This window comes from Parambassis ranga, chromosome 9 (assembly GCF_900634625.1).
Source record: "Parambassis ranga chromosome 9, fParRan2.1, whole genome shotgun sequence".
NCBI lineage: Eukaryota > Metazoa > Chordata > Actinopteri > Ambassidae > Parambassis > Parambassis ranga.
The window spans coordinates 417,608-442,651 of NC_041030.1; the positions used below are offsets into that span (position 1 = coordinate 417,608).

The following is a 25,044-nucleotide window of genomic DNA, read 5'->3' on the forward strand; positions in this document are numbered from 1 at the left end:
TTGCAGTTGCAGTAAAATATGCGGGACGTGAATGCATCTGTAATGTAACCGGAAGTGAAGATAAATACGTAGGACGAGAGCGTTAACTGTTGCGCATGTCCGTCTTCGCTGCTGCATCAGTCATTACAGTAATGTTAAATAAAATGTGTTTATTTTTAAATCATACATTTTGACGTTCGCTCTGTCAATAGACCCAGGCATGCATCATTTTGTAAGTCATAACAAACTAAGAGCATTTCCCGATTTTGTCCTATGTGGTCCAGAGTAGGGGGCGGGGCTTTAGCTTTAACTTTTGAGGTGTGTATTTCGGGCACAGTCTGTGGTTTCGTGAAATGAAAAATTAAACAGTTTGGGAAAATGGACAATGTCAGCCTTCGTGCCATTATTCGCTACCTCGGTCTCAAGGGTTTATCGCCTAAGGAGGTCCACAAGGACATGGTTGCAACACTAGGGGCGGGTGCTCCTTCATACAGCATGGTGAAGAAGTGGGCTGCCGAATTCAAACGCGGTAGAGAGAACCTGGAAGATGAACCCCGGTCTGGAAGGCCAGTCACCGTCACCACACAGGAGACCATTGACAAGATCCGAAACATAATCTTGACTGATCGACGAATTACACAGCGGTACATTGCGTCAGAGCTCGGTATCTCCCAGGAGCGTGTCCATGCAGTCATTCATGGGGAACTCCAAATGACCAAGGCATTAGCTTGCTGGGTTCCGAAACTCCTTGGGCCTGACGAGAAGCAGATTCGGCTCAGCATTTCTAAGGACAATCTTGCTCTTTTTGACTCGGATCCTCAAAGATTTCTGCAGCAGTTTGTAACCGTGGATGAGATCTGGATCCATCACTTTCAACCAGAGACGAAAGAACACTCGGAGTCCCCGGCTCCCAAAAAAATAAAATTAGTGAGGTCCACGGGTAAGGTGATGGTCTCGGTTTTCTGGGATGCCGAAGGAGTGCTGCTGGTGTACTACCAAGAAAAAGGTCACACACTTACAGGGGCTAAGTACGCTGATCTGTTGAGACAGCTACATGACAACATCAAAAACAGCCGGCCTGGAAAGCTGGCACAAGGAGTGCTGTTCCATCAGGACAACACACCTGTCCACAAGTCCACAGCAGCAGACACTGCCATACAGCAGTGCAGGTTTGAACTTGTCCTGCACCCGCCTTATTCACCTGATTTGTCGCCCTCAGACTATTATCTTTTCCCCAAGATGAAGAAAGAGCTCAGTGGTCGCCACGTGGACAGTGACGATGATATTATTGCTGCTGTGGACCACTTTCTTGAGGTCCAGAATGCCGACTTCTACACAGAAGGAATCCGTATGCTCCATGAGCGCTGGACTAAATGTGTGAATGTAGGAGGAGACTATATTGAAATATAACTGTAATAATTGCGATTTAAAAGAGAAAGAAATAAAACAGATTACAACATATGCATACATGTACAGTATGTGTCAAGGATAATTTTGCATGCATTCGCTGGTTTTGGGGCAGGAGTTTCACATACTGAGGTGCAATACAAGCAAAAAGTAAGGGTTTTTGGAAAACAACCTTCGCTTATAAAAATGTTTTTTTTATTTAGGTTTTGTGTTATTATGTATATACACTGTGTACAGTAAACAATCCATTACACATATATTAAACACCTTAAAGCTAAAAATGTGTCAGGACTTCAATGTGGTGTTTCAGATCCGATGTAAAAAAAGAAAAATGACAAAGGCTCACTCAGGAGCTGACTGCAATATTAATTATAAGGATGTATAAAACACTAGCATTTGTAAATGCCATAGAGAATTGCCTTGTGCATTGAACATATCTTGTTTACATTGCTTTAAACCTTGTTGACAACAAACATTGGCTGTGGATTTTCAAGAGCAAAGCTGAGAGAGATCCAGTTCTGCTGCGTTAGAGACAAGACAGAAAAGTCTGAATGTGAATCTGCAGAACTCCTTTCTTACACCCAATATGGACAAATAGCACAGCAGACTGCAGGAAACATGACGGTTTGACTTTAGAGTGTCCAATTAATGTCAGATTCCATCAGTATTCATGTGCAATCCTGGAAAAAATCTGGCCAGGGAGTGCTTTTAACCAAAGTGTTATTATTGCAGTGTGCACTTTTATGGTTTTGTTTGTTTGTTTTTTAGAGAGAGAGAAAGGATTCTATGAGTTTCCACTGTATGTGTTCACTCATTTTTCTTCCTTGTAAAATCAGTCAAATCTGAGACATGCTCAGTTTCCCAAAGCCTTTGTAATTCATGTATGGTTGTAGTTAGGTTAAAATAAAACATTTGATTTCTAATTAAAAACTATTTATTGAATATATTATTACAAAGCACAAAGGTATTGAGAATGTTTCAGTTTTTTTTTACTTTTTATAGTTTACAATCTTGAGCATTTACACATAGTTATTTTTTTTGTATTTTTGTATAATATATTATGTTTCACTAAGGATTTGAAAATGCTTTACCTGTGGACCGGGCTTCGTTTGAAATTAAATTTCCAGATGGCAAGTATGTGGTATGTCATTCATTCAAGTGGACAACAACTGAATGTGACAAAATGTAAAACAGCTGCAGTAGCATTATGTACTGAAAATGAAGGAATCTGTCCTGGACTAACTACTTCTCTTCATCCTTTATATTTTACTCATCTTCCTGTTTCTTATTCCCTCTGTTCTGATCGACTGTAAAGCAGTGGTGGACAATAATGACCTCAAGAACACGTCTCTGTACAAGTGTCCCTGTACACTGACATCTGTCAGGTGAGGTATGTGTCTCCACGGACAGCTACAAAATAAGTGTGGTTCAACAGTTTTTTATCTTGCACCTTGTGGTCAGAAGTGCACATTTTCTAGAGAATGATAATCTTTGAGTGGATGCAATCAGTTTACTGTAGGATTGATAGCTGCCACATCCAAACGTTTGGTACCTGGGTGTTCATATCAACAATACACTGGACTGGTCAGACAACACAGATGTGCTATACAAGAAGGGCCAGAGTCGCCTCCACCTACACACAATAAAGACTGAGGTGTGTGTAAGGACTTTTTATAACACCCGTTGCATCAGCAACTTTCTGTCCCATAGTATGCTGGAGTGGCAGGACTACAGACAGGGAAAAGAGGAAACTGGAATAAACTGGTGAGGAGGGCTAGCCCTTTCCTGGAATGTCCGCTGGACTCGGCGGACTCTGTAGGTGAGAGGAAGATGTTGGCTAAGCTGTGCAGGACCCGGAACAACCCCTCTCACCCTCTGTATGAGACAGTGGGGACCTTGAGTAGCCTGTTTAGACTGCTACACCCCAGAGTTTCATGCCCAAACGGCCCACTTTTTCCATGGAGGAGGAATTTGAATAGATTAAACAGCAGCTAGCTCTACAATGCCTTTATATTGGGTATAAGTTAAGGTATGTTGGTAAGTTAACAGAAAACACTTTAACAATATGTTGTTGTTCTTTAAGATTTAATATATTACACTTCTGAATGTTTATTATTTTCAGCTTGAAACTGGATACTTGTGTATAATGGTGTGTATTGGGCTCTACAAAATAAACTATGCTCAATTGACATCGCAAACGTTGCACAATAGACTTATACACTGACAATAGAAAATAATTTCCATATCTCTCTTTAGCGGCTGCAGCTGGAGTCTGTCCTCTGTCAACTACACACATTTGGCACACACATCTTCCTCCAACGCCTTTCTTTCATGTGCTGATGAAAATGATTCATAAACCTATTTTAACATTAGTAAAGATATACCTTTTATGCAAATGTTTTGACCTATAGGGTACTTACAAAACAACCAAAATTATGCAATGACTGAGACCAAATAAATTAAAAATGTGACATATCCTACAATTTCTATAGCCAGGAGATTGTTAGCATTTTTGCATGAATTGCATGCTTAATATCAGCCCTTGTCATCAACCTGATTGGGTCGGTTTTTCCTGTAGGCTATGTTAACATCACACCAGTAGTGCTAGAAAGACTGAGGTTTACATTGGGTGGTATAGTTAAATAAGGTCAACCTGTTCTGGGCACTGCTTACTCTCTGTGTGTTGAAATAGCTCTGTATATCTTTTTTTGGTGACATTGTCTCTAGGCTAAAAAGCAGAAAATCGGACAAAATAAGTTCGAACATGTAATGTTAAGCTTGACCCTTGTCTGAGGACATACAGTTGCAGCCTACTAAAGATAACTTCTGTTGTCAGCACAGCACACAGGCCTGTGCTCCCTTTGTCGTTCCTTCTACTTGCCACCACTTGATTCTCTTTGTGTTCATCAATGTGAGGAGAACATGAGTTCTGTTTCAGCCAATGAAATTGCAGCATAAATAACCCTGTCACCTTAAACTGCCACCTTGTCAAGGTGGAGGGGTTTGAGTGCCCAGATGACCCTAGGAGCTATGTTGTCAGGCCCCAGGTGCAGCAGTTCAAAAAAAATTAAATCAAGGTCAGTGACCTGCTGCACCTGGGGCCCCTCCCCGGAGCCAGGCCCAGGGTTGGGGTTCAAATGCGATTGCCTGGTGGCCGGACCACTCCTCAGCCTCCCTGGGAAAGTCTATGCCAGGGTACTGGAGTGGAGAATTCTGCCTATAGTCGAACCTCGGATCCAGGAGGAGCAATGCAGTGTTTGTAGGGTATTAGAAGGCTCATGGGCGTGTGCTTTGTGGATTTGGAGAAGGCGTTCAACCGTTGCTGGCAGTAAGTCAGACCTTTTCCCGGTGCATGGTGGACTCTGGCAGGGCTGCCCGTTGTCACCAGTTCAGTGCTTAATTTTTGTGGACAGAATTTCTAGGCGAGGGGCCGGAGGGGGTCTTGTTTGGGAACAACAGGATTTCCTTTCTGCTTTTTTGCAGATGATGCTGTCCTGCTGGCTTCATTGAACAAGGACTTCAGTGTGCACTAGGACGGTTTGCAGCTGAGTGTGAAGCGGCAAGGATGAGGATCAGCACCTCCAAGTCTGAGGCCATGGTTCTCAACCAGAAAAATGGGAAAAATGGAGCGGGAGATTGATAGACGGTTTGGTCAACTTCTGAGGTGATGCGGTCAATGTACACTTTTGGTGAAGAAGGAGCTGAGCCGAAAGGTGAAGCTCTAAATTCACTGGTCAATCTATGTTCCTACTCTCACCTATGGTCATAAGCTCTGGTTAGTGACCAAAAGAATGAGATTGCGAATACACATGGCTGAAATGAGTTTCCTTTGAAGGGTGGCTGGGCTAGATAGACTGAGGGGCTCGGCCACCCTAGAGGAGCTCGGAGTGAACCCGCTGCTCCTCCACATCAAGGGGAGCCAGCTGAGGTGGATCAGGCATTTGTTTTGCATCTGTATTTTAAATTTCTCTGTACTACTCTATTCCGTAGTATTATTTTTTTATGACACTAATGCTAAAAACAAAACAAAATCTTATCTTATCTTATCTGTATTTTTTCTCAATTTATCTAATAATCAGCCTGAGATTTCTTGAATAAAATGATACATTCATATTACCTGGCAGCAATAACAAGCAACTTTAAAGCTGCAGAAAATGTGTGAAGGAAATGAAAGCTTGTGAGGAACAGTGTGTTATTGAAGGCGACTAACGCTGCGGCGGCTATGCAGCGCATTGGATTGTGGGTATGTTATGTTTCCTGATAGACTGTGACAGGCAGCCAGCTGTTGCTGCAGTAAAGTTTTGACAGTTTGCTGCTTGTTCTTTTTAGATGTTGAAACCAATTGTAACCGATTTTCCTTCGTGCGCATTTCCTCTGCCAAGGAACACGATCCTGTGAAGCAATCCGGCATCTTTATATAAAACTTTATCAGTAAATTTAGGAAATCATTCGCAATGAGTTTGAACGAGCACTCCCTGCAGGCTCTGTCATGGAGAAAACTGTACTTGAGTCGTGCTAAATTGAAAGCCACCAGTCGCACTTCAGCTCTTCTGTCGGGCTTCGCAATGGTAAGTGTTTCCTTCACGCATATCGCAGTGTTTCCTGCGTGAACGCACTCTACTTAGGCCGCATAGTTTATGACGCAGATTATTGTTTGTAAATGGTTGTTGGCGTTTATGTTATATTAACAGGCCCAATGACGACCACCGTGCAGTGTTACCTTTAACGACTGCTTTACTTTAGCAGGAACTCTGTAAATGCGTGAAAACGAAGTCACGATATCAAACACTAACGACCGTCAACGGGCAAACACACACAAAATATCTCATGATGCCACTGTCCAGTAATAACAGCACTTAAAGGGTTACTTCAAATGCCTTCACATGCTTGTAAGTCCCAGTCTATCTATCAAAAACTGCACCAAATTAGATATCAACATCGTTATCCTAAAAGAAGACTTGATTTTTTATGAATGTTTTATGAAAGTATGTTTGGCTCACATTTACCTACATTATCAAATGTCTGTCTTTATAGTGCCAATATCTCTGTAACTTTGTATAAATGTAATGCACCCTAAAACTCGTTAGAAGTAATATGAGATGATACGATATAGGCATGCTGCATGCAAGTTTTATTTATTTATTGTACTCATGATGCAGCATGGATCAAATCATTTCAGCTAAGAAATGTAGCTCAATACACAGAGAGTATTCAGATGTTAGGTGGAACAGAGTAGACTTGTAATCATGCATGAGTCCATAACTACCATAACTACAATTACAGATTTATTTTGGCAGACTAACGCCAATCTTCATTCCAAACCTTCATATTGTATAAGACACACAATGAACTAAATGGTGTTCTTTCATGATTTGGATTGTGGTACCTCAGCTAAGTACCATTCAGTACACGTCTTTTACAATAATGAGCAGCTGTTGTTCAGTTTGGATCATCATGGGGAGCCTGAACCCCCTTAAGAGCAACAGTGGCAAGAAAAACTCCCTTTTAACAGGAAGAAACCTTGAACAGGACCTGGCTCATAAGGAGAACCTTCCTGCTGACAGTCGGCCGGGTAGAGGAGGAGAAGAAGAGGGAGACAGGACAGAGAGGATGAAGGAGAGAGAGAGAGAGAGAGAGAGAGAGAGAGAGAGAGCAGCAAACTTCACACATTACAGAGAACAAACATGACAGGTTGTTGGTGTTGACAAGCAAACTATTGTGTTTATATTATAGTGGATGAATATATCACCAGTTAATAAATAACAGTAATTAAAACAAAGACAAACTACAGACATTAACATTAAGTTAACATTAAGTTTTCTTCCTGTTTAATTTTTCCAGGTCGCCATGGTGGAGGTACAGCTGGAGCGGGATCATGAATACCCACCAGGGCTGCTGATAGCCTTCAGTGCCTGCACCACAGTCCTGGTTGCAGTGCACCTCTTCGCCCTCATGATCAGCACCTGCATCCTCCCAAACCTGGAGGCTGTCAGCAATGTTCACAACTTGAACTCTGTGAACGAGTCTCCCCATGAGCGCATGCACCGCCATATAGAACTGGCCTGGGCTTTCTCCACAGTCATAGGCACTCTTCTGTTTCTGACAGAAGTGATGCTCCTGTGCTGGGTGAAATTCTTACCCCTCAAAAGCAACACTGAAAAAGCCAACAGCACCATTAGCTCTGGTGAGGCTGCAGCCATCGCTTCCACCTGTATTATGGTGCCATTTGGACTTGTTTTTATAGTGTTCGCTGTCCACTTTTACCGCACGCTTGTCAGTCATAAAACAGATCGGCAGAAAAGAGAGCTAGAACAGGTCATTCGGCTCCAGAACCAGCTGGACCACAGGGCTGAGAATGATGACCTAAAGGCCGGTGTCAATTTCCCTTGAATGAGCACACAGCAGCAGTGCTGGGAATTGGGTCATAAAAGCTTTATTTGTATGTATCAAACATACCAGACACTTTCCTTGTGAAATGGTTTAGATTGTTTCAGTGCAGCCCACTTTTGGATATTGAACATTTACAAAGTTCTGTACATTATGTATTAGTTCTACCTTTATGTTGTTGGTTTGAGTAGACCTCAACAGGGTCAGTACCTTTCAGAATCAGAATAGTTTAACATTCAAGCAGGAAAATGTTTTTTTTTCAGTATCTATGTAAATTAAAACTGGTGAGTCGCACACAGTTTAGCTACTGATGGAAAAGTACTTCACAGCTTGAAACTACTGCAGGATCAACATACTGCTTACTGGATTTCTACAATTTTCATGTAAGGTCTAGTATCACCAGGCCTCAGTGCTCTGGTTTGTTTGATACATAATCATCCACATCACTTTATTGTTGCACAACCTAAAACAAGGCTGTCAAATGTTAATGCAGTCTAAAAACATTACATTTTTATCTTGTATGGTTCTTATAATTGGTTTGGTTGCTTTTTTTATTTTTTCAGCACTGTAAGCCAAGAGTCATCTAGTTCTGTTTTATTAGAGAGGAGAAAAAGGTCTGTGGCTGATATCTCCAAAACTCTTAAGCTGACACCTAAAGCTGGATAAATAGCACTGCAAGCTGCAGGGAACACACGACTATTTGAAATGAATTGATGTCGACGTCCATCAGTATTTGTGTTCTATCATGGGCAATGAAACGTACTAGTCAGGGTGCCTTTAACCAAAGGGTTATTACAGCACACACCAACTAAATCCCTAAATTCAAGGATTTTCTTTCAGGAATCAAAGCGAGTTTCTACTGTATGTGTTGATTCCTTTTTCTTTCTTGTAAACTCAAATCTGAGACATCAGTTTCCCAAAGCCTCTGCGAGTTTACAAATGCTGTCTGGAGTAGAAATGTTGAATGTATTGTTACAAAGCATGAAGGTATTATTAATATTTGTATGCTTTCCACTTTTCATAGTTGAGCATTTACACATAATTAGTTACAATATTATATATATATAAATTTGTGTTTTTGTCCCGTGGTACTGGTGAATTGTTTTAGTTTTAGTTGTCTTTAACATTGGTGCTTATATATTACATTTTATGTGATGTATACTATATCCCAGTGTGTTGTTACATATATTTAACATTGTGTCACAGTAATGCTGAGCCATTCTTTTATTGTGTCTGTATTGCCTGAGTTGAGTTTCTTTATTTAGGACTTGGACTATATTGAGGCCTGCTTTACACCCAATAGGAATGAGTGCATGTCACAGAAATACTGCGCATCAGGGTACCGCATAACAGATAACATTTATATTGGGGTGTATTGCTCACATTTTTCAGAATGTTAAGTTATGCCACTTAATACTTTTATGAAGATCTAACCAAAGCTGAGCGACACAAAAAGTCATGACAGAGCAGCACCACACTGGGTTTCTGGTAAGCGAGAGGCTGCTTGGTCCGATGACCATCATTATGTGCATTTGAAATGACAAATGTCATACATAATGTCATAAATAAAACGGAACCAACTAAATTTGAATGCATGCGAGTTTGTTATTTGTTATTTGTCATGAGCTTCCTGGTTAACAGGATGATTTTAAATTCGATGTCGATAAAGACTCTCACTCAGCAGGTCATTTTCATTTAAGAAGTTGAAGCAAGGTAACTGGACTTGTAGAGTTTTTGAAGATGTTTTGCACAATTTTAGGCAGCATCATTATTTTATGATAAAACTGATCCTCACTGTGTTGCCTCTGGAAACACTTGTAATGTAAACTGTGAGATAACCTTGATTCCTTCTTACTGATTTTATTTGGATCACATTATATTAACAAACAAGTGCACCATGCAATGACCGCTTGTCCTGCTAGTGTGTATACAGAGGTGATCCAAAAATAAACAGAACCCCTGCGGGCTGATGTCAGCCAGTCTCACTGCATTGTGGAGTCTGTATTTAAGGGTTAAATAGACACAATAAGACCTCTAGAGTCCCACCTTCTCCTAATGGAAACCTACGTAAACCTCCGCCGCACTGGCTATATGATACGATATATTTTATGACAATTTTAATTCTTAAAGTCTAATTTAGTTTCTTTAACCCGTTGTATTATTCCGCCTCATTGGAGGATCTATTTTCCATTTCCGTCCTCCGCGGAGGGATCCATTATCCACACTGGGCGACGAAATGTAAAAATACTGTCAAATTCACAACAGACTTTCAACAATGATGTTCCTTCGAAGGCTAAAACTTCGGTACAGGTAAGAAACCGTCTTCTTGTAGACTTCACTTTACGCGTTAGGTGATGCTTCCTGTCACGACCTGTGATCGTTTAGTGCAGGATACAGGTGATGCTCTCCATCACCTGTCGGGGTGTGTTACCCTTCAGTGAGGAATAATGGCAGCTAGCTAACAGCTGTTCACTTTAGCTCGGTGCGCCATCAGTGAATGTTTTGTTTTATTTCCAGGTTTTGGTGAATGTAATGGAAAGCGAAAAACCAACTACTGAGAGAGAGACAGCGCCTCAACTCTGGATCAGTTGCAAGTTGATTATTGACCCTGCATTAACAAAAGGACTGTACAAAGTGTGCCGATATGATGGGCAATATTTCAACCTACCCGTAAGCTCTTCAATGGTTGTTTATCTGTGTGTATCGGTGTAATACCATTAGGAGATCAACAGCATTCAAGAGGGGCCGACAGTAATGACAGGGCTTCTTTTCCAGGTGGAGGATTTAGGTCTGTTTCCCGTGGACACAGTGAAAGATCCACGCATCTGCCGCTTCTGGAGCAGGAGTAACCACACTGACTTTCTGGTTCCTAAATTTAAGGTCACTTTTCTGGAAATAATATTAGTTTAATAATCATGATGATAAATAACATTACAATAAGTGCTTATCCATGTCTGTTCCAGGTTGATAAATGGTATGTTGGACCTGTTCCTCCAAAAGAAGTGACATTTTCTAGGTTGAACGACAATGTGAGGGAGTCCTTTTTGACAAGTTTGTGCCAAAAATATGGGAACACTGAAGAAGTGGAAATATTCTGTGATCCTAAAAACAGAAAGCATTTAGGGATTGCAAAGGTTGTCTTTGACTCAGTGAAGGCTGCCAAAGACGCTGTGAAGTGCCTCCACCAAACGTCAGTAATGGGAAATATTATACATGTGGAAATTGATCCAAAAGGTAATCTTTGATATCTCATATGTATGAAGGTGTAATTATTATGTTGCTGAATTTGTTATTTGTGACATGCAACTCCCTAGGTGAAAATAGAGCACGATATCTCCAGCTCCTTTTTAGTGGCCTGTATAATCCGTGGACGTTGCCAGTAGGAAGCAGTGAGCAAGCTCTTCAAAACTTAATTGACAATGTTTTGGTAAATACGTAGTAATAAGCTGTTTATAGTAATTGTATGGTCAATATTTGCAACACCACTGTTGACTGTTTTCTTCTCTTCCAGGGTAGTGCACCCACACAGCGACTGGGCAGTATACTCAGCCCCACCAGCACTTCAACACCGCTCTCTCTGGACACAGCCTGCTCCAGTATTTGGCAGGATACACCTTGCAGTTTTGGGCTTACACCACATTCTCAGGGAACCCCGCACACTCCCTGCTTGTCTTTGACTCCTCTGTCCCAGGATTCCTGCTACTCCAGCCTTCAAGTGACTCCGGTTTTCCAGGGGGAGCCCTCTACCTATAGTGTTCCTAAACCTTCAAGACAAGAGCGCTGCCATCGTAAACCTGCAAGGAATTACAGAGGACCTGGCAACTTCATCTGGAACCACAGCCAATCACTGCCACCACACCCACTCTTGACCCAAAAACAAACAAGTAGCCAGCAGCTTGCAGTGTGGCGTCACACTGGATCTTCTAGTCATAATAATAAAGAAATCTCCTTGAACATTTCCTCTTCCTTTCATGAGACTAAACATGCTGTTAACCCTGCTCTTACAGCTTTACCTCGGAATTGCAACTCTTTCAGCAACCTAAGCACTAATTTCCCAGATGACAGACAAGCAACAACCTCTTCACCTGATGACCACCAGCCAGCTGTCGAGAGTTTGGACTCTCGCATTGAAAGCTTGCTGATAAACAGTCAGATAACTGCTTCTTCCTACAGTGGTGGAAAGACTTTGGGGGCTGATGCACCTTCTCATGGTAGCCCAGCTTCACCTTGTTCACCTGTTAATGCCTCTTTCTCAGATGACTCACTTGTTTGCACACCAAATGGTGGATCCTTCAGTAGCAGCCACCAGCACTCCTACAGTGGTGTGATGGATGTCAGTCCTGCATCATTTGTTGAAAATGAAGAGGATGAACTTTGTCAGACTGTTTTGTTCCTTACAAGAAACTCACAGCCTCTAACTGACTTCACACATTTGAAAACAAAGGTTAATGCAATCAAGGAAAATGAGGCAGGAAGCATTCAGTCATTGTGCACAAAGGTAAATCCAGATTTGTAAAAGTAGTAGTAATTATCACATTGTTACATGGGTAAAGTATTTGTGTTATTTGTGTCTTGCTCAGGAACACCATGCAGTGAGTGAGGATCCGGAGTACACCCACAACCGACTGTCTGTAGCTCCGACACCAACAAAAGATTTTTCCTGTCCTCCTTCACTTCCATCTTCTTTCAGTAGCACCACTCAACAACTAAAACCTCCACCTTCTGCTACATTTGGATCCAACCATTTACCAGTTAACCCGTTCCCGTTTCCTAATCCTCCCTTTCCCTCATCTGTTCCACCTCCACCCCCTCGTCTGCCAAATGGCACTATTCCAATCCCTCCCCCGGGCTGGATACCGCTTCTGGGCCATCACTCTGGCATTCCCATACCTCCGCCTCCCATTCCACCACCTCCTTTAGGTCCTCCCCCATCAGTCTTTCTGGGACCCCCTCCTCCTTTGATGGCCTCACCTCCTGTGCACATGTACACTTTACCTGCCCAGCCTGCATTTCCCTTGGAGAAAGGAATATCTTTAGAGCATGGCAGAGTTCCATTATCAATTCCTCAACCACCGCAGATTGTTCCACTATTTCCAAGGTTTAATCCCCTTGTCCCACCACCAGGGTACCCACCCATACAGGAAAACAAACATCAGATCACAGTTGAAAACGTTGTAGAGGTCCTCATGGATGAGCTGAAATCAATCATTAAGAAGGACATTACCCGAAGAATGATTGAAGTGGTTGCTTTCAAGGCATTTGAGGAATGGTGGGAGTATCAGGATAAGAAAACAAAGGTACATCTTTATATCCTTTTTATTATTAGTTCATTAAGAGGTCCATGAAGTCATATGAATAAATATGTTGTGTACACACTGTTTTTCAAGTCTCAAGTTTCAACTTTGAAAAGTGGAGCAGTCGTGGATGAGAGGAACAAACTCATAAAATCCCTGAGTCACGTCAGTCAGAAGGGCAAAAAACCTCCACTGCCATCATTCAAGGTAAACAAACTGTCACCTGAATCACAGCAGCATAATAACTGTTGAGTGATGTCTGACCTAATCCAAAACAACCTATTGTCATGTAGGTGAAGAGGAAAAGATCAGAACAGATTGCAAATGAGAGTTCTGCTCATGAAGGGTTAGGTGTGTACCACACATTTATTATATATCAACACCACTATCTATACCAGATTGTGCTCCAATGAGCTGTTTTCCCCTTTACCTTCCCTGTGGCTTTAGATGTGAAACAGGATGATGATTTCAGATCTGCATCTCAGAAAGCCAAACGCAGACATGCAAGACCACCTGAGCTTAATAGTGATGATGATGATAATGGGAAAGAAGATCATAAACATCCAGATGAGGAAACATCTGGCAAAGAAGAAGCCATTGTGTCAGAAATGCTGGTAAAGGGGAAATTAGTTTTTAATAGTTTTTATATGATCAACTGTGTGGATTTTAAACTTCCTGAGACTGCACAAAATAACTGATGGTCTGCTTAGTCTGACAGGAATGATCTGGATGATTACGCTGACAGTAATCATCCAGAAGAAGACATGTTATCACAAGACCAGAATGATGATGAGCGAGTGGAAATCTTTGAAGCTAACAGTGGAACCGAAAGCTCACGCAGTGGTATGTTTGAAGACCATTTAGTCATTGAACACAAATAAACAGTCACCTGTGAGTAAATAGTAATTTTTTTTCCCAGGGCTGTTTTCAGAGTGTACCTCTTCAGAGGAAAGTGAATACTCTTCAGAGTCTTCTGAATTATTTTCCTTGGGGAGCTTTGAGGACTTTGATTTTAATACTGAAGATGAAGACATAGAAGACAACAGGAGTGAAAAATGTATAGTGATATCATCAGATGAGGAGACAATGGAGCTTGAGCCTCCACTAACTCCTTCAGCCCCACTGACTCCTGGTGCTCAACTAGATCTAGACCTGCAGAACTGGACAGATCTCTTTGAGAGGAAGGAAAAGGAGGGAAACTCTGACACATCCTGTGATCCAGAGTCATACAACCTTGATGTCATGATGGAGCTCCAAACTGGCGAACCACATTATCTACATCCCCCTTCACCAATAGGACTTGCCGGTGAAATATCTACCATATTTTATAGTTGCCATAGTTTAATTTTATTCAACAACGTTTCAATCAAATGTTCCCGAAATGTAATTTTGGTGAATGTAAATTCTATATTTTCAGACATAGTACTACTTGTATAGTATGTGTAGCTATACGTTGTCCAAACACGTATCGTAAAAAACTCTCCTGATGTTCACAGCAGCGGAGCCTGGCAATGGCATGGAGATGGAGAGCCTGGAATGGATAGTGGAGTCTCTAGAGGACACGGAAACCCTAAGGCCTTCCACCCCAACAGGCTGCCTGTTGGATACTGATCCTGACCTTCTGATAAAAAGCAAACCATCATCTCCAGTTGTGGAGGAGGCAGAACGACCTCAGACGCCAGGTAAGGGAATAGTGCCTCTCCTGGCAAGTGAGGACTCAGAAGAAGTCAGTGAGGTCCTCTCTTCACCAAGCAGTGATCTCTTGGCAGCCTCGTGCCCTTGGTACCAAGAGATGCCTAAAACTCCTGGTACAGAGGAAAGAAGTGTCTGGACTCATTGCTGCACTGTGAGAGCACCAGCCACACCTGGCAGGGGGATGACAATGTCAGAAGATAGCACGATGTTCCCATGTATTCGCAGCCCTCTATCTCTACCTCTCTCAAGCAATCCATATGTCATGGCCCCAAAGACTCCTGGAAGAGACATTATCCTGCCCCGAAGAGCCACGGTCCACAAGAGTAAAACACAAATGACCACACTCCCTGCTCAATCACAGCCTCCTTCATGTGATGACTCTTTTAGATGTCATCCCCTCACAGTGTCCTCTCCGTGCAGCCTCTCTGAATCTACAGGTGACACTTCTAATACTTCTAATGGGAGTAATGTGTGGTACAGTTCAGATGCGAGAATGAAGCCCTTGCAGGGACTAGAGAATATGCCAAGCCTTTTGGTTGAGGAGAAATCCTTACTAAGGCAAAAACTGTGGCTGCGGCTAAAGAGGAGAAAGAAAGCCAGTCATCGGCAGTTATCTCTTAAAAGAATCGATGGTTCTCTCCCCGCTTGCCGTCGTTGCCTCAGGTGGCGCTCAGGATATGAGGAAGGAAGAATCCTGCATAGTGTTTGGAGGGAAGGCCTGGATGAAGAAGATTCAAGACTTCTGCAGTGTACTTATGAAAGTTTGCAAGAGCAGGATAATGATGCTGGGTGGCTCAGTGACACACTCTGGATCCCTCACCCACATATCCTTTTTAATGAGTTGTGGTGAGTACAAGTGTGTGGTACTGTTGCAGGTTCCTTTAAATGTTCAATTCACACACAAGTAGATATGAGATAAAGTTTATTTGATTGATACATTGTATCACTATCATGGCATATCTGTCACATCCTTAACTGCTGCTCACTAACAAAGGTCCTCAAGAGTGTGGAATATTCTTCCTGGTGGCCAAACCACAGGACTGGCTCTGCTCGCAGTGAAGGTTTCTACAAAATCAGCAGGAAGGACAAATTGAAATACCTTCACTACACTAAACTTGCCACTGAGCCTCCATGTACAAATGCCCAGGTAATGAAAAAGAGAAGAGAAAACAGGATGATCTCAGACTCAGTGTTTATTCCTCTCATTATTTATGTTTTTATTTATTTATTTTTCTCTTTCTAGTGCATCCCAGTCCAGCAGCCTACCTCATTGCGGGCTGGATCTGACTTCAGGTCTGAACAGCGCCGCCTGCTGTCCTCTTTCAGCTGTGACAGTGATCTGGTCAAATTTAACCAACTTAAGGTAAACAAGGCATTATTTTAGATACACACGGCTTTAAAGATTCAAGTATCTTCACATGGACATGTCATCAACTACAAGCAAAATTCAAAGGGAACACAGCAATATTTAAAGTTATGCCTTGTTATATATAAATTGCTGTTAAATATAAAACACTTCCTGACACCCATGTCAGGAAGTCATGTGGGTCAGTCGAGGTCTCTGTAAAAAAAAATCTGTGTTCTATCTTTCATTATCAGTTCAGAAAGAAGAGGATTCGATTTAGCAGGAGTCCCATCCATGAGTGGGGACTGTTTGCTATGGAGCCCATAGCTGCAGATGAGATGGTAATCGAGTATGTGGGCCAAGTCATCAGACAGGTAATGTGAACACAAATTACAGGATTGAGACATAAACCACATTAGAAGCACCGCCCCATTGATTATATCAGATGAGCTTTGAAGCAAACCTTTCCCTTGATTGTGTCTCACATTGGTCCAGTGGTGCACTGGGACGTCTGGGTTATTCTCGGTAGTTTCCAGGAGTATGAGCAGAGCAACAGTGGTAAACAACAATGTCATATATGAGTATATGTGCTTTTTTGCTTCTCAGGTGATTGCTGACATGAGAGAGCAGAGATATGAAGAGGAGGGCATTGGGAGCAGCTATTTGTTCCGGGTTGATCAGGATACTATCATTGATGCCACTAAATGTGGGAACTTAGCCAGGTTCATCAACCACAGCTGCAATGTGAGTATCAGCTGGGAGGTCTTTGTGATCTACTAAACCAAGAACAACACTTTTCCTTACGATTCTTTACATTCTTCTTATTTTGTCTCACAGCCAAATTGCTATGCAAAGATCATCACTGTGGAGTCTCAGAAGAAGATTGTGATTTACTCCCGGCAGCCAATCAGCATCAATGAAGAGATTACATATGATTACAAGTTCCCTATTGAGGATACAAAGATTCCTTGTTTGTGTGGGGCACATAGCTGCCGAGGCTCCTTGAACTAACATCCAACCAAATGGTGTGACAATCTCCGCAGTCAAACACAGAGAATGAAGATCTGATACAAAATACCTTTTTAAAATATTTGTTTTCATTTTTGCAAGTATGATATGATAATGGTAAATGTTATAAAAAATTCAAAAACTAAATACTAAATTTGCTGACACATGATTAACAACAAGTGCTGCTCCAGAGGATGGAAAAAATCCACTCTTTATTCATAACATAAGACATTAGGTTACAATTGGTTGTCTGCTGACCCTGGATGTTGATAACAAATGTGTATAAAGTTACCGGTATATGCTTTAATTCATAAGAGCTTAAAAGTGTTTTGCTTGAGTCAAGCTTGTATCACTAATAAGGAATTTCTTGTTCATATTTTATAAAAAAACACAAGTGTTAAGTGAATTATTGATACATCAACTGTCATGCAATAAACAAAAAGACTTGAAATATGGTTTAATGTGTATATATGCTCATTGTTTGTCTTAATGTCAGAGCATTGATGTAACACATTAAGAGTAAAAAAGACTTTTCATAGTAAATGACAGTTGTCAGTGTGTAAAGGGAATAACACACATTTTCACATGTTCTCTGACACTCCATTGGGTGTCAGGATAGTCAGGTTTCCTCTAGCACGCTGGTCAGCTTCAATGGCTTCAAAAAGAGACTTAAAGTTTCCTGCACCAAAACCCTGTGGATAAAATGTGAATTTAGCAGCGAATGAAAACTTAAATTGTGTACATAAATACAATGATAACTGCTGCTTTGTCTGTCCAGTGTTGGCCTCACCTGGTGATTGTGTCTCTGAATAACCTCCAAGAACACAGTGGGGCGATCCTGAACTGGCTTGGTGAAGATTTGGAGTAAATAACCGTTGTCATCGTAGTCCACCAGGATGTTCATTTCCTGAAATAGATCAAGATCATTTCTGTGTAAGGTTGCTTTAAAGTTTAAACAGCCAACAGCAGATAATCTATGTACATCTTCAATTTGCTGTACCCAGAGAGTAAATGGATTTTTTGAAGTATTGATTACTTAAAAAAATAAATAAATAACAGGTTCAATGTGGACATTGAGTTTATTATTGTTTTCTAAACCATAAAGATCAGGCACTGGTTTTTCAGCTTTGTCAAAACATGGCCATATTTCTGACCTGCAAGACATCCAGGTCCTCTATGATTTTGACCTTTGAGTGCTTCAGGTTCTCTCTCAGCTGGTTGTAGTAAGTGTCAGGCACAGACATGAACTCCATGCCACGCTCCTTTAGGTTACAGATCTAGAAACAAAAGATCCATCAGTATCTTTTTATTGTCTTCAATAATCACCACTTCAGAAGGCTACTGTCATGTGTCTCACTGCTGTAATGATGTCTGCTGTGTTCATGGCAATGTGCTGCACTCCAGGACCCCCATAGTACTCCACATACTCCTGTAAGGCAACAAGTGATGTTCAGACTTTTATCTTGCATACTTTTTTCGTTTTGATTTAACATATCAGAGTGTTAAGACAGGCCTGGATCTGAGACTTCCTCTTCCCCATGGCAGGCTCATTGATGGGCATCTTTACTGTCTCCTCATAGTTTGCCACTACAATGGAGCGCAGGGCACTGAATTCTGTCTGAAGCTGTTTGTCATCCACAGACCAGAAACGGTGAAACAGGAGATTTCTCTGATACCTGATAAATCACACACGTGATTAGAGTTTAGGGTGAATGCTTGGGTTTTCACTGGTATCTACAGAATCATATTAAGAGTAGCCGCCTGCAACATATGCACAACTTCTTATGAAGTGGTCCCATGTGGTCCTTCACATCTGACATCCTCAAGCCTGTGTAGCTTCACTCCTTCTGGGATTAACCAATGAGCTTGCTCATTTGGAGAACTCCCTCTCCATGCTTTTTCATGCCTACATAATGGAGTAAAAACCAGATCCAGATGGGGAGAACCACAAGAGACCCACTTAAGAAAAAGCAAAGTCATGCTGATCGTTAAATCATGCCAAAAGGAGTTATGTAAGAATTAGCACCCTTTAGCTCCACCTCCTCTCATCCACCCTCTGATGTTCACACTCAGATGGATGGAACAGCAGTTTTTTGTTAGTTTAAGATCATAATAGATAATAGATAGTAATAGAACTAGTTTTGAGTCTTTTACCATTCCACCACTGGAACCATCTCATCATCTGGTTGGTTTCCCACAACATGATCGATGTAGTCCAGTTTTCCACTTGGTCTGCACGAAAAGATGAAAGCAAAAAATAAAATAAAATAAAATAAAAAATAATACTAATTCAGACAGAATCATCTTATAAGTGTCCCAAAACATATTGTTTTCACTCACAGTTTGGCTAAAATAGGGTCCTTGAACAGGGGAGGATGAAAACCAGGCAGAAACAGACCAGTGTATCCTGTCCTCTCCACAAATGTGTGTGTGGTATCGCCATACTGAGCAATCACAAATAAAAACTGACATCTCTGACATATTTATATACATCTGAATAATGACCTATCTTACCGTTTGAAGGACAGCCAGCCTCACTTTACCATACTTGTCCTCCAGAGTATGGGGTTCTTTTAAAATAATGGCACCGCGCTCACAAGCTTTCTGTACAAGGAGAAAATGTTGATCCATAATGAAAGGAAACACATTTAAAACAGGGAAAAGAGCTCCTGTAAATGAAACCTGTGGCATTACCTGAACCAAGAAGTCACAGTTCTCTACTGTGAATGCAATATCCTTTACTCCATCCCCATGCTTCACCAAATGATCACCCATCTCTGAGGAAAAGATTCATTTGAATGATTTGAAAGAAATTCTGAGCATTTCGATCTTCACTTATTTGTACTTATTGACTTTGAGGAAAATATTGTGGCAGCCTAATGTAGCAAACCTATACGTACAAACAGTTTTTCTTAGCCTTGTCTTGTCAAGTCTTGTCATATAGAAAGTGTATATCTGAAATGCAATTCATTTGCAGAATAACAAAAGGATTTAACTTAACACTGATGTGTGAATACATTATTTAAGCAAAATACACAAATTTTAAAAAATGATTTGCAACAAGAAAAATGTTATTGCTATGTTTTGAAAAGTGTGACAACTTCAAAATGACTTTTAAGGCTAAAAGCCATAAATAGTGCTGATCAGTGTACCTTTGTTTCCAGGATTGAGTGCAGATGAGAACACATAAATGATCTGTAACATATAAAGTTAGACACTATCAGTAACGGTTATCTTTTAATGGTAATTCTAAGGCTATAGTTAAGATAAACTACTTATCTAATGTGTGCCAATATTTTCAATGAGATATTTACACAAAAACAACTACCTGCGCACAACAGTGTTGTGTTGCTCTAAATGTAACACTATTGCTGAGTTTATTCACTATTGCAATCTAAATGATTGATGAGGTGTGCTCTGCACTCAGTCTCCACTGATGGTTCTTTACCTTTCCCTGTTTCACAACATGGGACACCACTTCACGGCTGCCTGTCTCCAGACCTTTGTAAGCCAGAGGCTCAAATCCCAGCTTGTTACAGTAATATGATGCAGCCTGTCGGAAACAATATTATTTTTTAACAGCATCCCCATAATTACATAACACACTAAATTCAAATTAAACGCAATTGCATAAAACAGGATGCTTTAAACTGTCTGCTAGTGCCATCTCCTGGCCATCAGTTGCAACTTGTGCTGTACATTGAAGCTTAAAAGTCCTATGTGGTCTAGTGTTTTGCATGCTGTTCCCCTTCCACCCCTCTGGAGATATCCAGAACAATCCAGAACAAGTTTCCTCAGCAGCAAGAGTAATCAATGTGGACACAAACACAAAAAAACAAAAACAAACAAAACAGACAGTAAGTTATGATTTAACGTACCTGCTTTGCATTACCAACCCAGAACGTTAAGTGGTCAAAGCAAAGGAACCTGCCCTGCTCATGCTACAACAGAAAAAAGACATAAACTCATTCAACAATTCTTTTAAAAAAATCAACCTGTTGAACCTGCAGTGGTCTAATTGATTACAGCCACATTAATAATCAGTGTAACTAAGGTGAGTCCAGTCCACACTGAGTCAAGTACAATATATGGGATTTTACCTTTTCACCTTTGTCTGTGTATGTTGTCTGTAATAAAAAGGACAGCATAATGAGAAACTTAATGGAGAAAAAAGTGGACAGGCATTCAGTGAAAAAAGTAATAAAAAAAGGAAACATCTGAAAATATTCACTGGAGTGAAAACTCACCATCTTGCTCCTAGTGACCTGACCTGACTGTCAGAATGAAGTCCAGGGTGCATGCCTGAACTTAAAAGCTAAGCAGTAGGTTTCTGAATCCACTCCCACCAATGACGAGGAGGAATCGGAGGAGGAGAAGTATTGATGCTGGGTGCACTGTTGTTGTTATATAATGATTACTTGTGCAAAAATGTCAAAGATTCAATTATGGATGTAATTAAGAGTTATTTAAAGCACATCATCACTTCCTTCAACGTGGTGATACTAATTCATATTATAAAGGAAAAATGAATGAATATTCATTATTGATATTGATGTCTGAAGATGGTGCTAATATTGCATATAAAGACAAAGAAGCCCAAGAAGTATATATATTTAGTGTCACTACACTACACCACATACATTTACAATCATAGCTGCATGTTTACAGCCACATGTTTCTTGAAGAAGAAAGGCCCATATGTTAGTGTTTAGCTATAAGAGGAGGCTCAGTCATGCAGGACTCTCATTGGCCCATGTTGTGCAACGCCTGGCATGCATTAAAATGCTCCCATCCCCTCGACCTTCCCCCACATATAGAAATACATTATTTTAAATCTTAAGTCTTAAGTCTTTTAAATATTTCTGTTATTTTGACTAAAGAAACTCTGAGCATAAATTCATTTTTAGGCATTTGCTGCTTTCTCACTTATCTTATTTGCACTTACTGACTCAGAGAACTATTCTTGATGTAGCAAACCTTGTACCTAAGTACACATTTTCTTAAATGTCATATAGGAAGTATCTGAGATTTGCAGAAGAGGAAACTTTCACTAAACATGATGTGTGAATAAATTCTTTCAGCAAAATTATTGGTGAAATTGGTTAATGACCATTGGTTTGTGTGACTTGGAGCGAAACTTCCTGGGAATGGATGGAAGCTGCATTGTATGTGGTAGAAACACAATGTCTGAGTTCACCACCTCTGTTGAGGGAAGGTTTTTCCATCTTAACATAGATGGCTTCCTTGACTCCTCTTTGAAACCATCTGTCCTCTCTGTCTAAGATGTGGACATTGTTGTCCTTTTTCATTGAGGTGAAGATGAACAGCTGAGTCCTGTCCTGTGGAGGTGGCTCCCCTGTGCTGAGCCATTGACCTGCAGAATGGTTGTTTTGTCTTTCCAGTGTACAGATCAGAACATTCCTCACTGCACCGGACTGCATTTATTGATTCATACCACCAGGATATACAGCAATGACATTGGAATGTCAAATAAAATTGAATTAAAATAGTTATACACTTTACTAAACAGAAAGGTTTTAAGCCTGGTCTTAAAGGTGGAGGTGGTTTCTGCCCTCTGAACCCAAGTTGGAAACTGGATCCATAGTAGCGGTGCCTGATAGCTAAAGGCTCGTCCTCCCATTCTACTTTTATGAATCCTAGGAACTACAAGTAAACCTGCACTCAGAGATCGGAGTGTTCTATTAGGAACATACGGTACTATCAGGTAGTCCTTGTAAGTAAGGCAAAGAATTTTGAAGTTTATTCTTGATCTTATTGGGGGCCAATGGAGAAAAGATGTGTTCTGTGAACCGTTCCACTTCATGGGTCTTGATTTTGACCCAGGTGTCTTCCACATATCTAAACCAGTGGGTGGGAGCAGTTCCAGAAAAGGAACTCAGGGTTGGCCACACTAGGCAACACAGGTGATCCTATAGCACAGCCGTGCTTCTGTCTGTAAAAGCTCCCATTATACTGGAAATAAGTTGTGTTCAGGCAGAGGTCCAGCAGGTCACAGATGTGGTTCTGTCCATGAGTGTGCTGTCTTGTGTGAGGCTTCTCCTTACTATCTTTGTAAGTTTCGATATAGGGATGCAGGTAAACAGAGGTGACAAAGAAAATCATGTCTCATATGGGTCCATTCAAATCTTCTCCACCTTGTTAACAAGTCCTGAGGATGTGGATGTGGTGTGGAGTGTTTTCAACTAGCGATGCCAAAACGTTAGCCAAATGTTTAGCCACAATGACTGAGTTGGTCCTTCAGTCTCTGAGTTGTTCTGCCTCCGTGTCTGTGAGGGAGTTCTTGATGGAGGAGGAGTTCAACCATGAGAACCTATTCTGGTCATATCATATCAGTTGTTTGGCCACAACTTCATTTTCTGTCTGGCTCAGCTCCCTGTCTGATAAAGAAGGATTTTTTTTCTGTATACTTTGTGTACAGACACAGGTCTGATGATCCATTTTACCCAACACAAGCCAGTTATTTTGTCAACCTTTGTTTTATGTTCAGTTGTCCTGTTGTGCATTTATTCACACTAATGAGGATTTCAAGCCCACCCCTCAGTGCTCCCACTGCAAGTGTCCCTGGAGGTTGTTGTTTTTCTTTCTGTTACCAGGAGATTCTCTGTTGCCATGGGATGCAACTACACACATGCAGACAGAGGAACACAACAGGCTGCATGAAAAATAATTACAGATGCTTTACAGTTAATTTGATAGGGTAATAGGGGCTGAATGAGCTGTATTTTGTACTTATATATGCCTATAAATGGATACATTTGAATCTCTAACTATGAGCCTATGTTTGTCATGTATAACATACTGCATTACCTGCATTACACTAAAGCCCTTGGTATTTAGCCCCTCTAGGGACAAACATCTCAGTCAGTTAGGACTCACACAGTACTATCTCAGATCAAGGAAGCATACTAACTGTCAAGACGAAAAATAAATATGAGCGAACCATTCCCTCCATCAAGTCCAGAGATACTGGTGAATAATGACCAACAGAAGGAACAAGAAGACACTGCTGCAGTAGAAGAGCACGTCTCTGTTGATATGGATGAGAAATGTTCAGAGGACAGCACTGCAGCAGACAACGAGATACCAGTAAAGATGAAATCTGTTTTCCAACAGGTACGTACCCAGATCAGATCACAAAAAGCCAGCAAGAGCAGCATCTTGGAACTGATACAGAAAGTTAGAGACAAAGAAACTGAGATTACACAGGTAGAAACTGGGCTTAATGGCGGAGATGTTTACAGTGAGGAAGAAAATCAGGTGCTGACAGGTGAATGCAAAGATGGGCTTGGTCTAACTGAGCAGGAGCTGTGTGTGATTTTTGAGAAAAAGCTAGAAGAAAGTAAGAAGGCCTTGAAAGCTGAATTTGAGGTTCAGATTTCTCAGGTACGTAAAGAAATGCAGGCCTACACTGACCAGGCTCTGAAGGTATTGGACTGTAAGAGGCCGAGCTGCAAATGTCACAACCTTCAACAAACACAACCCAAAGGGCAAGCAGAGGGCAGCAGTCAAGACAAGAAACAGAAGCCCTCAACCGCTACTTCTCTGGGAGCCAGAAGAGGAAGGATCCTGAGTCGGACCATGACTACCATCATTCCTAAGACCTGCACTCCTGTCATCATTGGTCCACGGGCAAAATCAGAGACACTGAGTTCCTCCAAGGGTGAAAGCTCTCGGTATATACTGAGAGATACAGTCCTGTCCTTTTCAGGGAACAAGACTTACCACAGCCGCAATCCTCTCCCACCAGCCTGCCCTCCACTGCACCAGTGCAAAAAGCAGAGCCAGGTCAAAGCTAAAACAGCACACTGACACAGTGTGATACTCTGGGAGAGCGCATATCTGATGACAAGTGATCAGATCAAAATGATAAGAATGATCTCTCATATTGCTCATAACCTGCTTAATGTA

General features: G+C 41.3%; 4 protein-coding genes across 4 annotated transcripts; 3 read left to right on the top strand and 1 right to left on the bottom strand.

Annotated features, from left to right (window-relative positions):
- The first annotated feature begins 63 nt into the window (after window positions 1-63).
- Window positions 64-2,113, top strand: LOC114441599 (histone-lysine N-methyltransferase SETMAR-like). The gene has a single exon (XM_028414593.1). The coding sequence runs from the start codon at window positions 358-360 to the stop codon at window positions 1,387-1,389; it is 1,032 nt and encodes a 343-aa protein (XP_028270394.1). The 5' UTR covers window positions 64-357; the 3' UTR covers window positions 1,390-2,113.
- A 3,525-nt stretch (window positions 2,114-5,638) lies between these two features.
- On the top strand, window positions 5,639-9,364 carry LOC114442014 (calcium release-activated calcium channel protein 1-like). The gene is made up of 2 exons (XM_028415249.1): window positions 5,639-5,954; window positions 7,228-9,364. Exons 1-2 carry the CDS (start codon window positions 5,841-5,843, stop codon window positions 7,774-7,776), a joined length of 663 nt encoding a protein of 220 aa, XP_028271050.1. The 5' UTR covers window positions 5,639-5,840; the 3' UTR covers window positions 7,777-9,364.
- Window positions 9,365-9,996: 632 nt separating this feature from the next.
- On the top strand, window positions 9,997-17,118 carry LOC114441074 (histone-lysine N-methyltransferase SETD1B-A-like). The gene is made up of 18 exons (XM_028413843.1): window positions 9,997-10,083; window positions 10,291-10,443; window positions 10,549-10,653; window positions 10,737-11,007; window positions 11,088-11,200; window positions 11,285-12,271; window positions 12,354-13,070; window positions 13,161-13,274; window positions 13,361-13,418; window positions 13,515-13,681; window positions 13,778-13,910; window positions 13,999-14,373; window positions 14,564-15,586; window positions 15,749-15,909; window positions 16,006-16,125; window positions 16,362-16,481; window positions 16,714-16,851; window positions 16,945-17,118. The coding sequence occupies exons 2-18, from the start codon at window positions 10,306-10,308 to the stop codon at window positions 17,116-17,118; spliced, it is 4,914 nt and encodes a 1,637-aa protein (XP_028269644.1). The 5' UTR covers window positions 9,997-10,083; window positions 10,291-10,305.
- A 578-nt stretch (window positions 17,119-17,696) lies between these two features.
- On the bottom strand, window positions 17,697-21,416 carry hpdb (4-hydroxyphenylpyruvate dioxygenase b). The gene is made up of 14 exons (XM_028414583.1): window positions 21,363-21,416; window positions 21,216-21,242; window positions 20,994-21,056; window positions 20,564-20,668; window positions 20,268-20,310; window positions 19,810-19,892; window positions 19,630-19,719; window positions 19,456-19,559; window positions 19,270-19,347; window positions 18,629-18,791; window positions 18,473-18,544; window positions 18,270-18,392; window positions 17,906-18,022; window positions 17,697-17,807 (listed from the first exon to the last, which is right to left on the bottom strand). The coding sequence occupies exons 1-14, from the start codon at window positions 21,363-21,365 to the stop codon at window positions 17,697-17,699; spliced, it is 1,182 nt and encodes a 393-aa protein (XP_028270384.1). The 5' UTR covers window positions 21,366-21,416.
- Window positions 21,417-25,044: the final 3,628 nt, after the last annotated feature.

Coding starts and splice junctions, on each gene's coding strand:
- LOC114441599 (XM_028414593.1), top strand. CDS start 358: ATGGACAATGTCAGCCTTCGTGCCATTATTCGCTACCTCGGTCTCAAG.
- LOC114442014 (XM_028415249.1), top strand. CDS start 5,841: ATGAGTTTGAACGAGCACTCCCTGCAGGCTCTGTCATGGAGAAAACTG. Junction 5,955..7,227: donor TTCTGTCGGGCTTCGCAATG/GTAAGTGTTTCC, acceptor TAATTTTTCCAG/GTCGCCATGGTGGAGGTACA.
- LOC114441074 (XM_028413843.1), top strand. CDS start 10,306: ATGGAAAGCGAAAAACCAACTACTGAGAGAGAGACAGCGCCTCAACTC. Junction 13,275..13,360: donor CTCCACTGCCATCATTCAAG/GTAAACAAACTG, acceptor ATTGTCATGTAG/GTGAAGAGGAAAAGATCAGA. Junction 13,419..13,514: donor TTCTGCTCATGAAGGGTTAG/GTGTGTACCACA, acceptor CTGTGGCTTTAG/ATGTGAAACAGGATGATGAT.
- hpdb (XM_028414583.1), bottom strand. Junction 19,720..19,809: donor ACTGTGACTTCTTGGTTCAG/GTAATGCCACAG, acceptor CTCCTTGTACAG/AAAGCTTGTGAGCGCGGTGC. Junction 19,348..19,455: donor GACCCTATTTTAGCCAAACT/GTGAGTGAAAAC, acceptor CTTTTCGTGCAG/ACCAAGTGGAAAACTGGACT.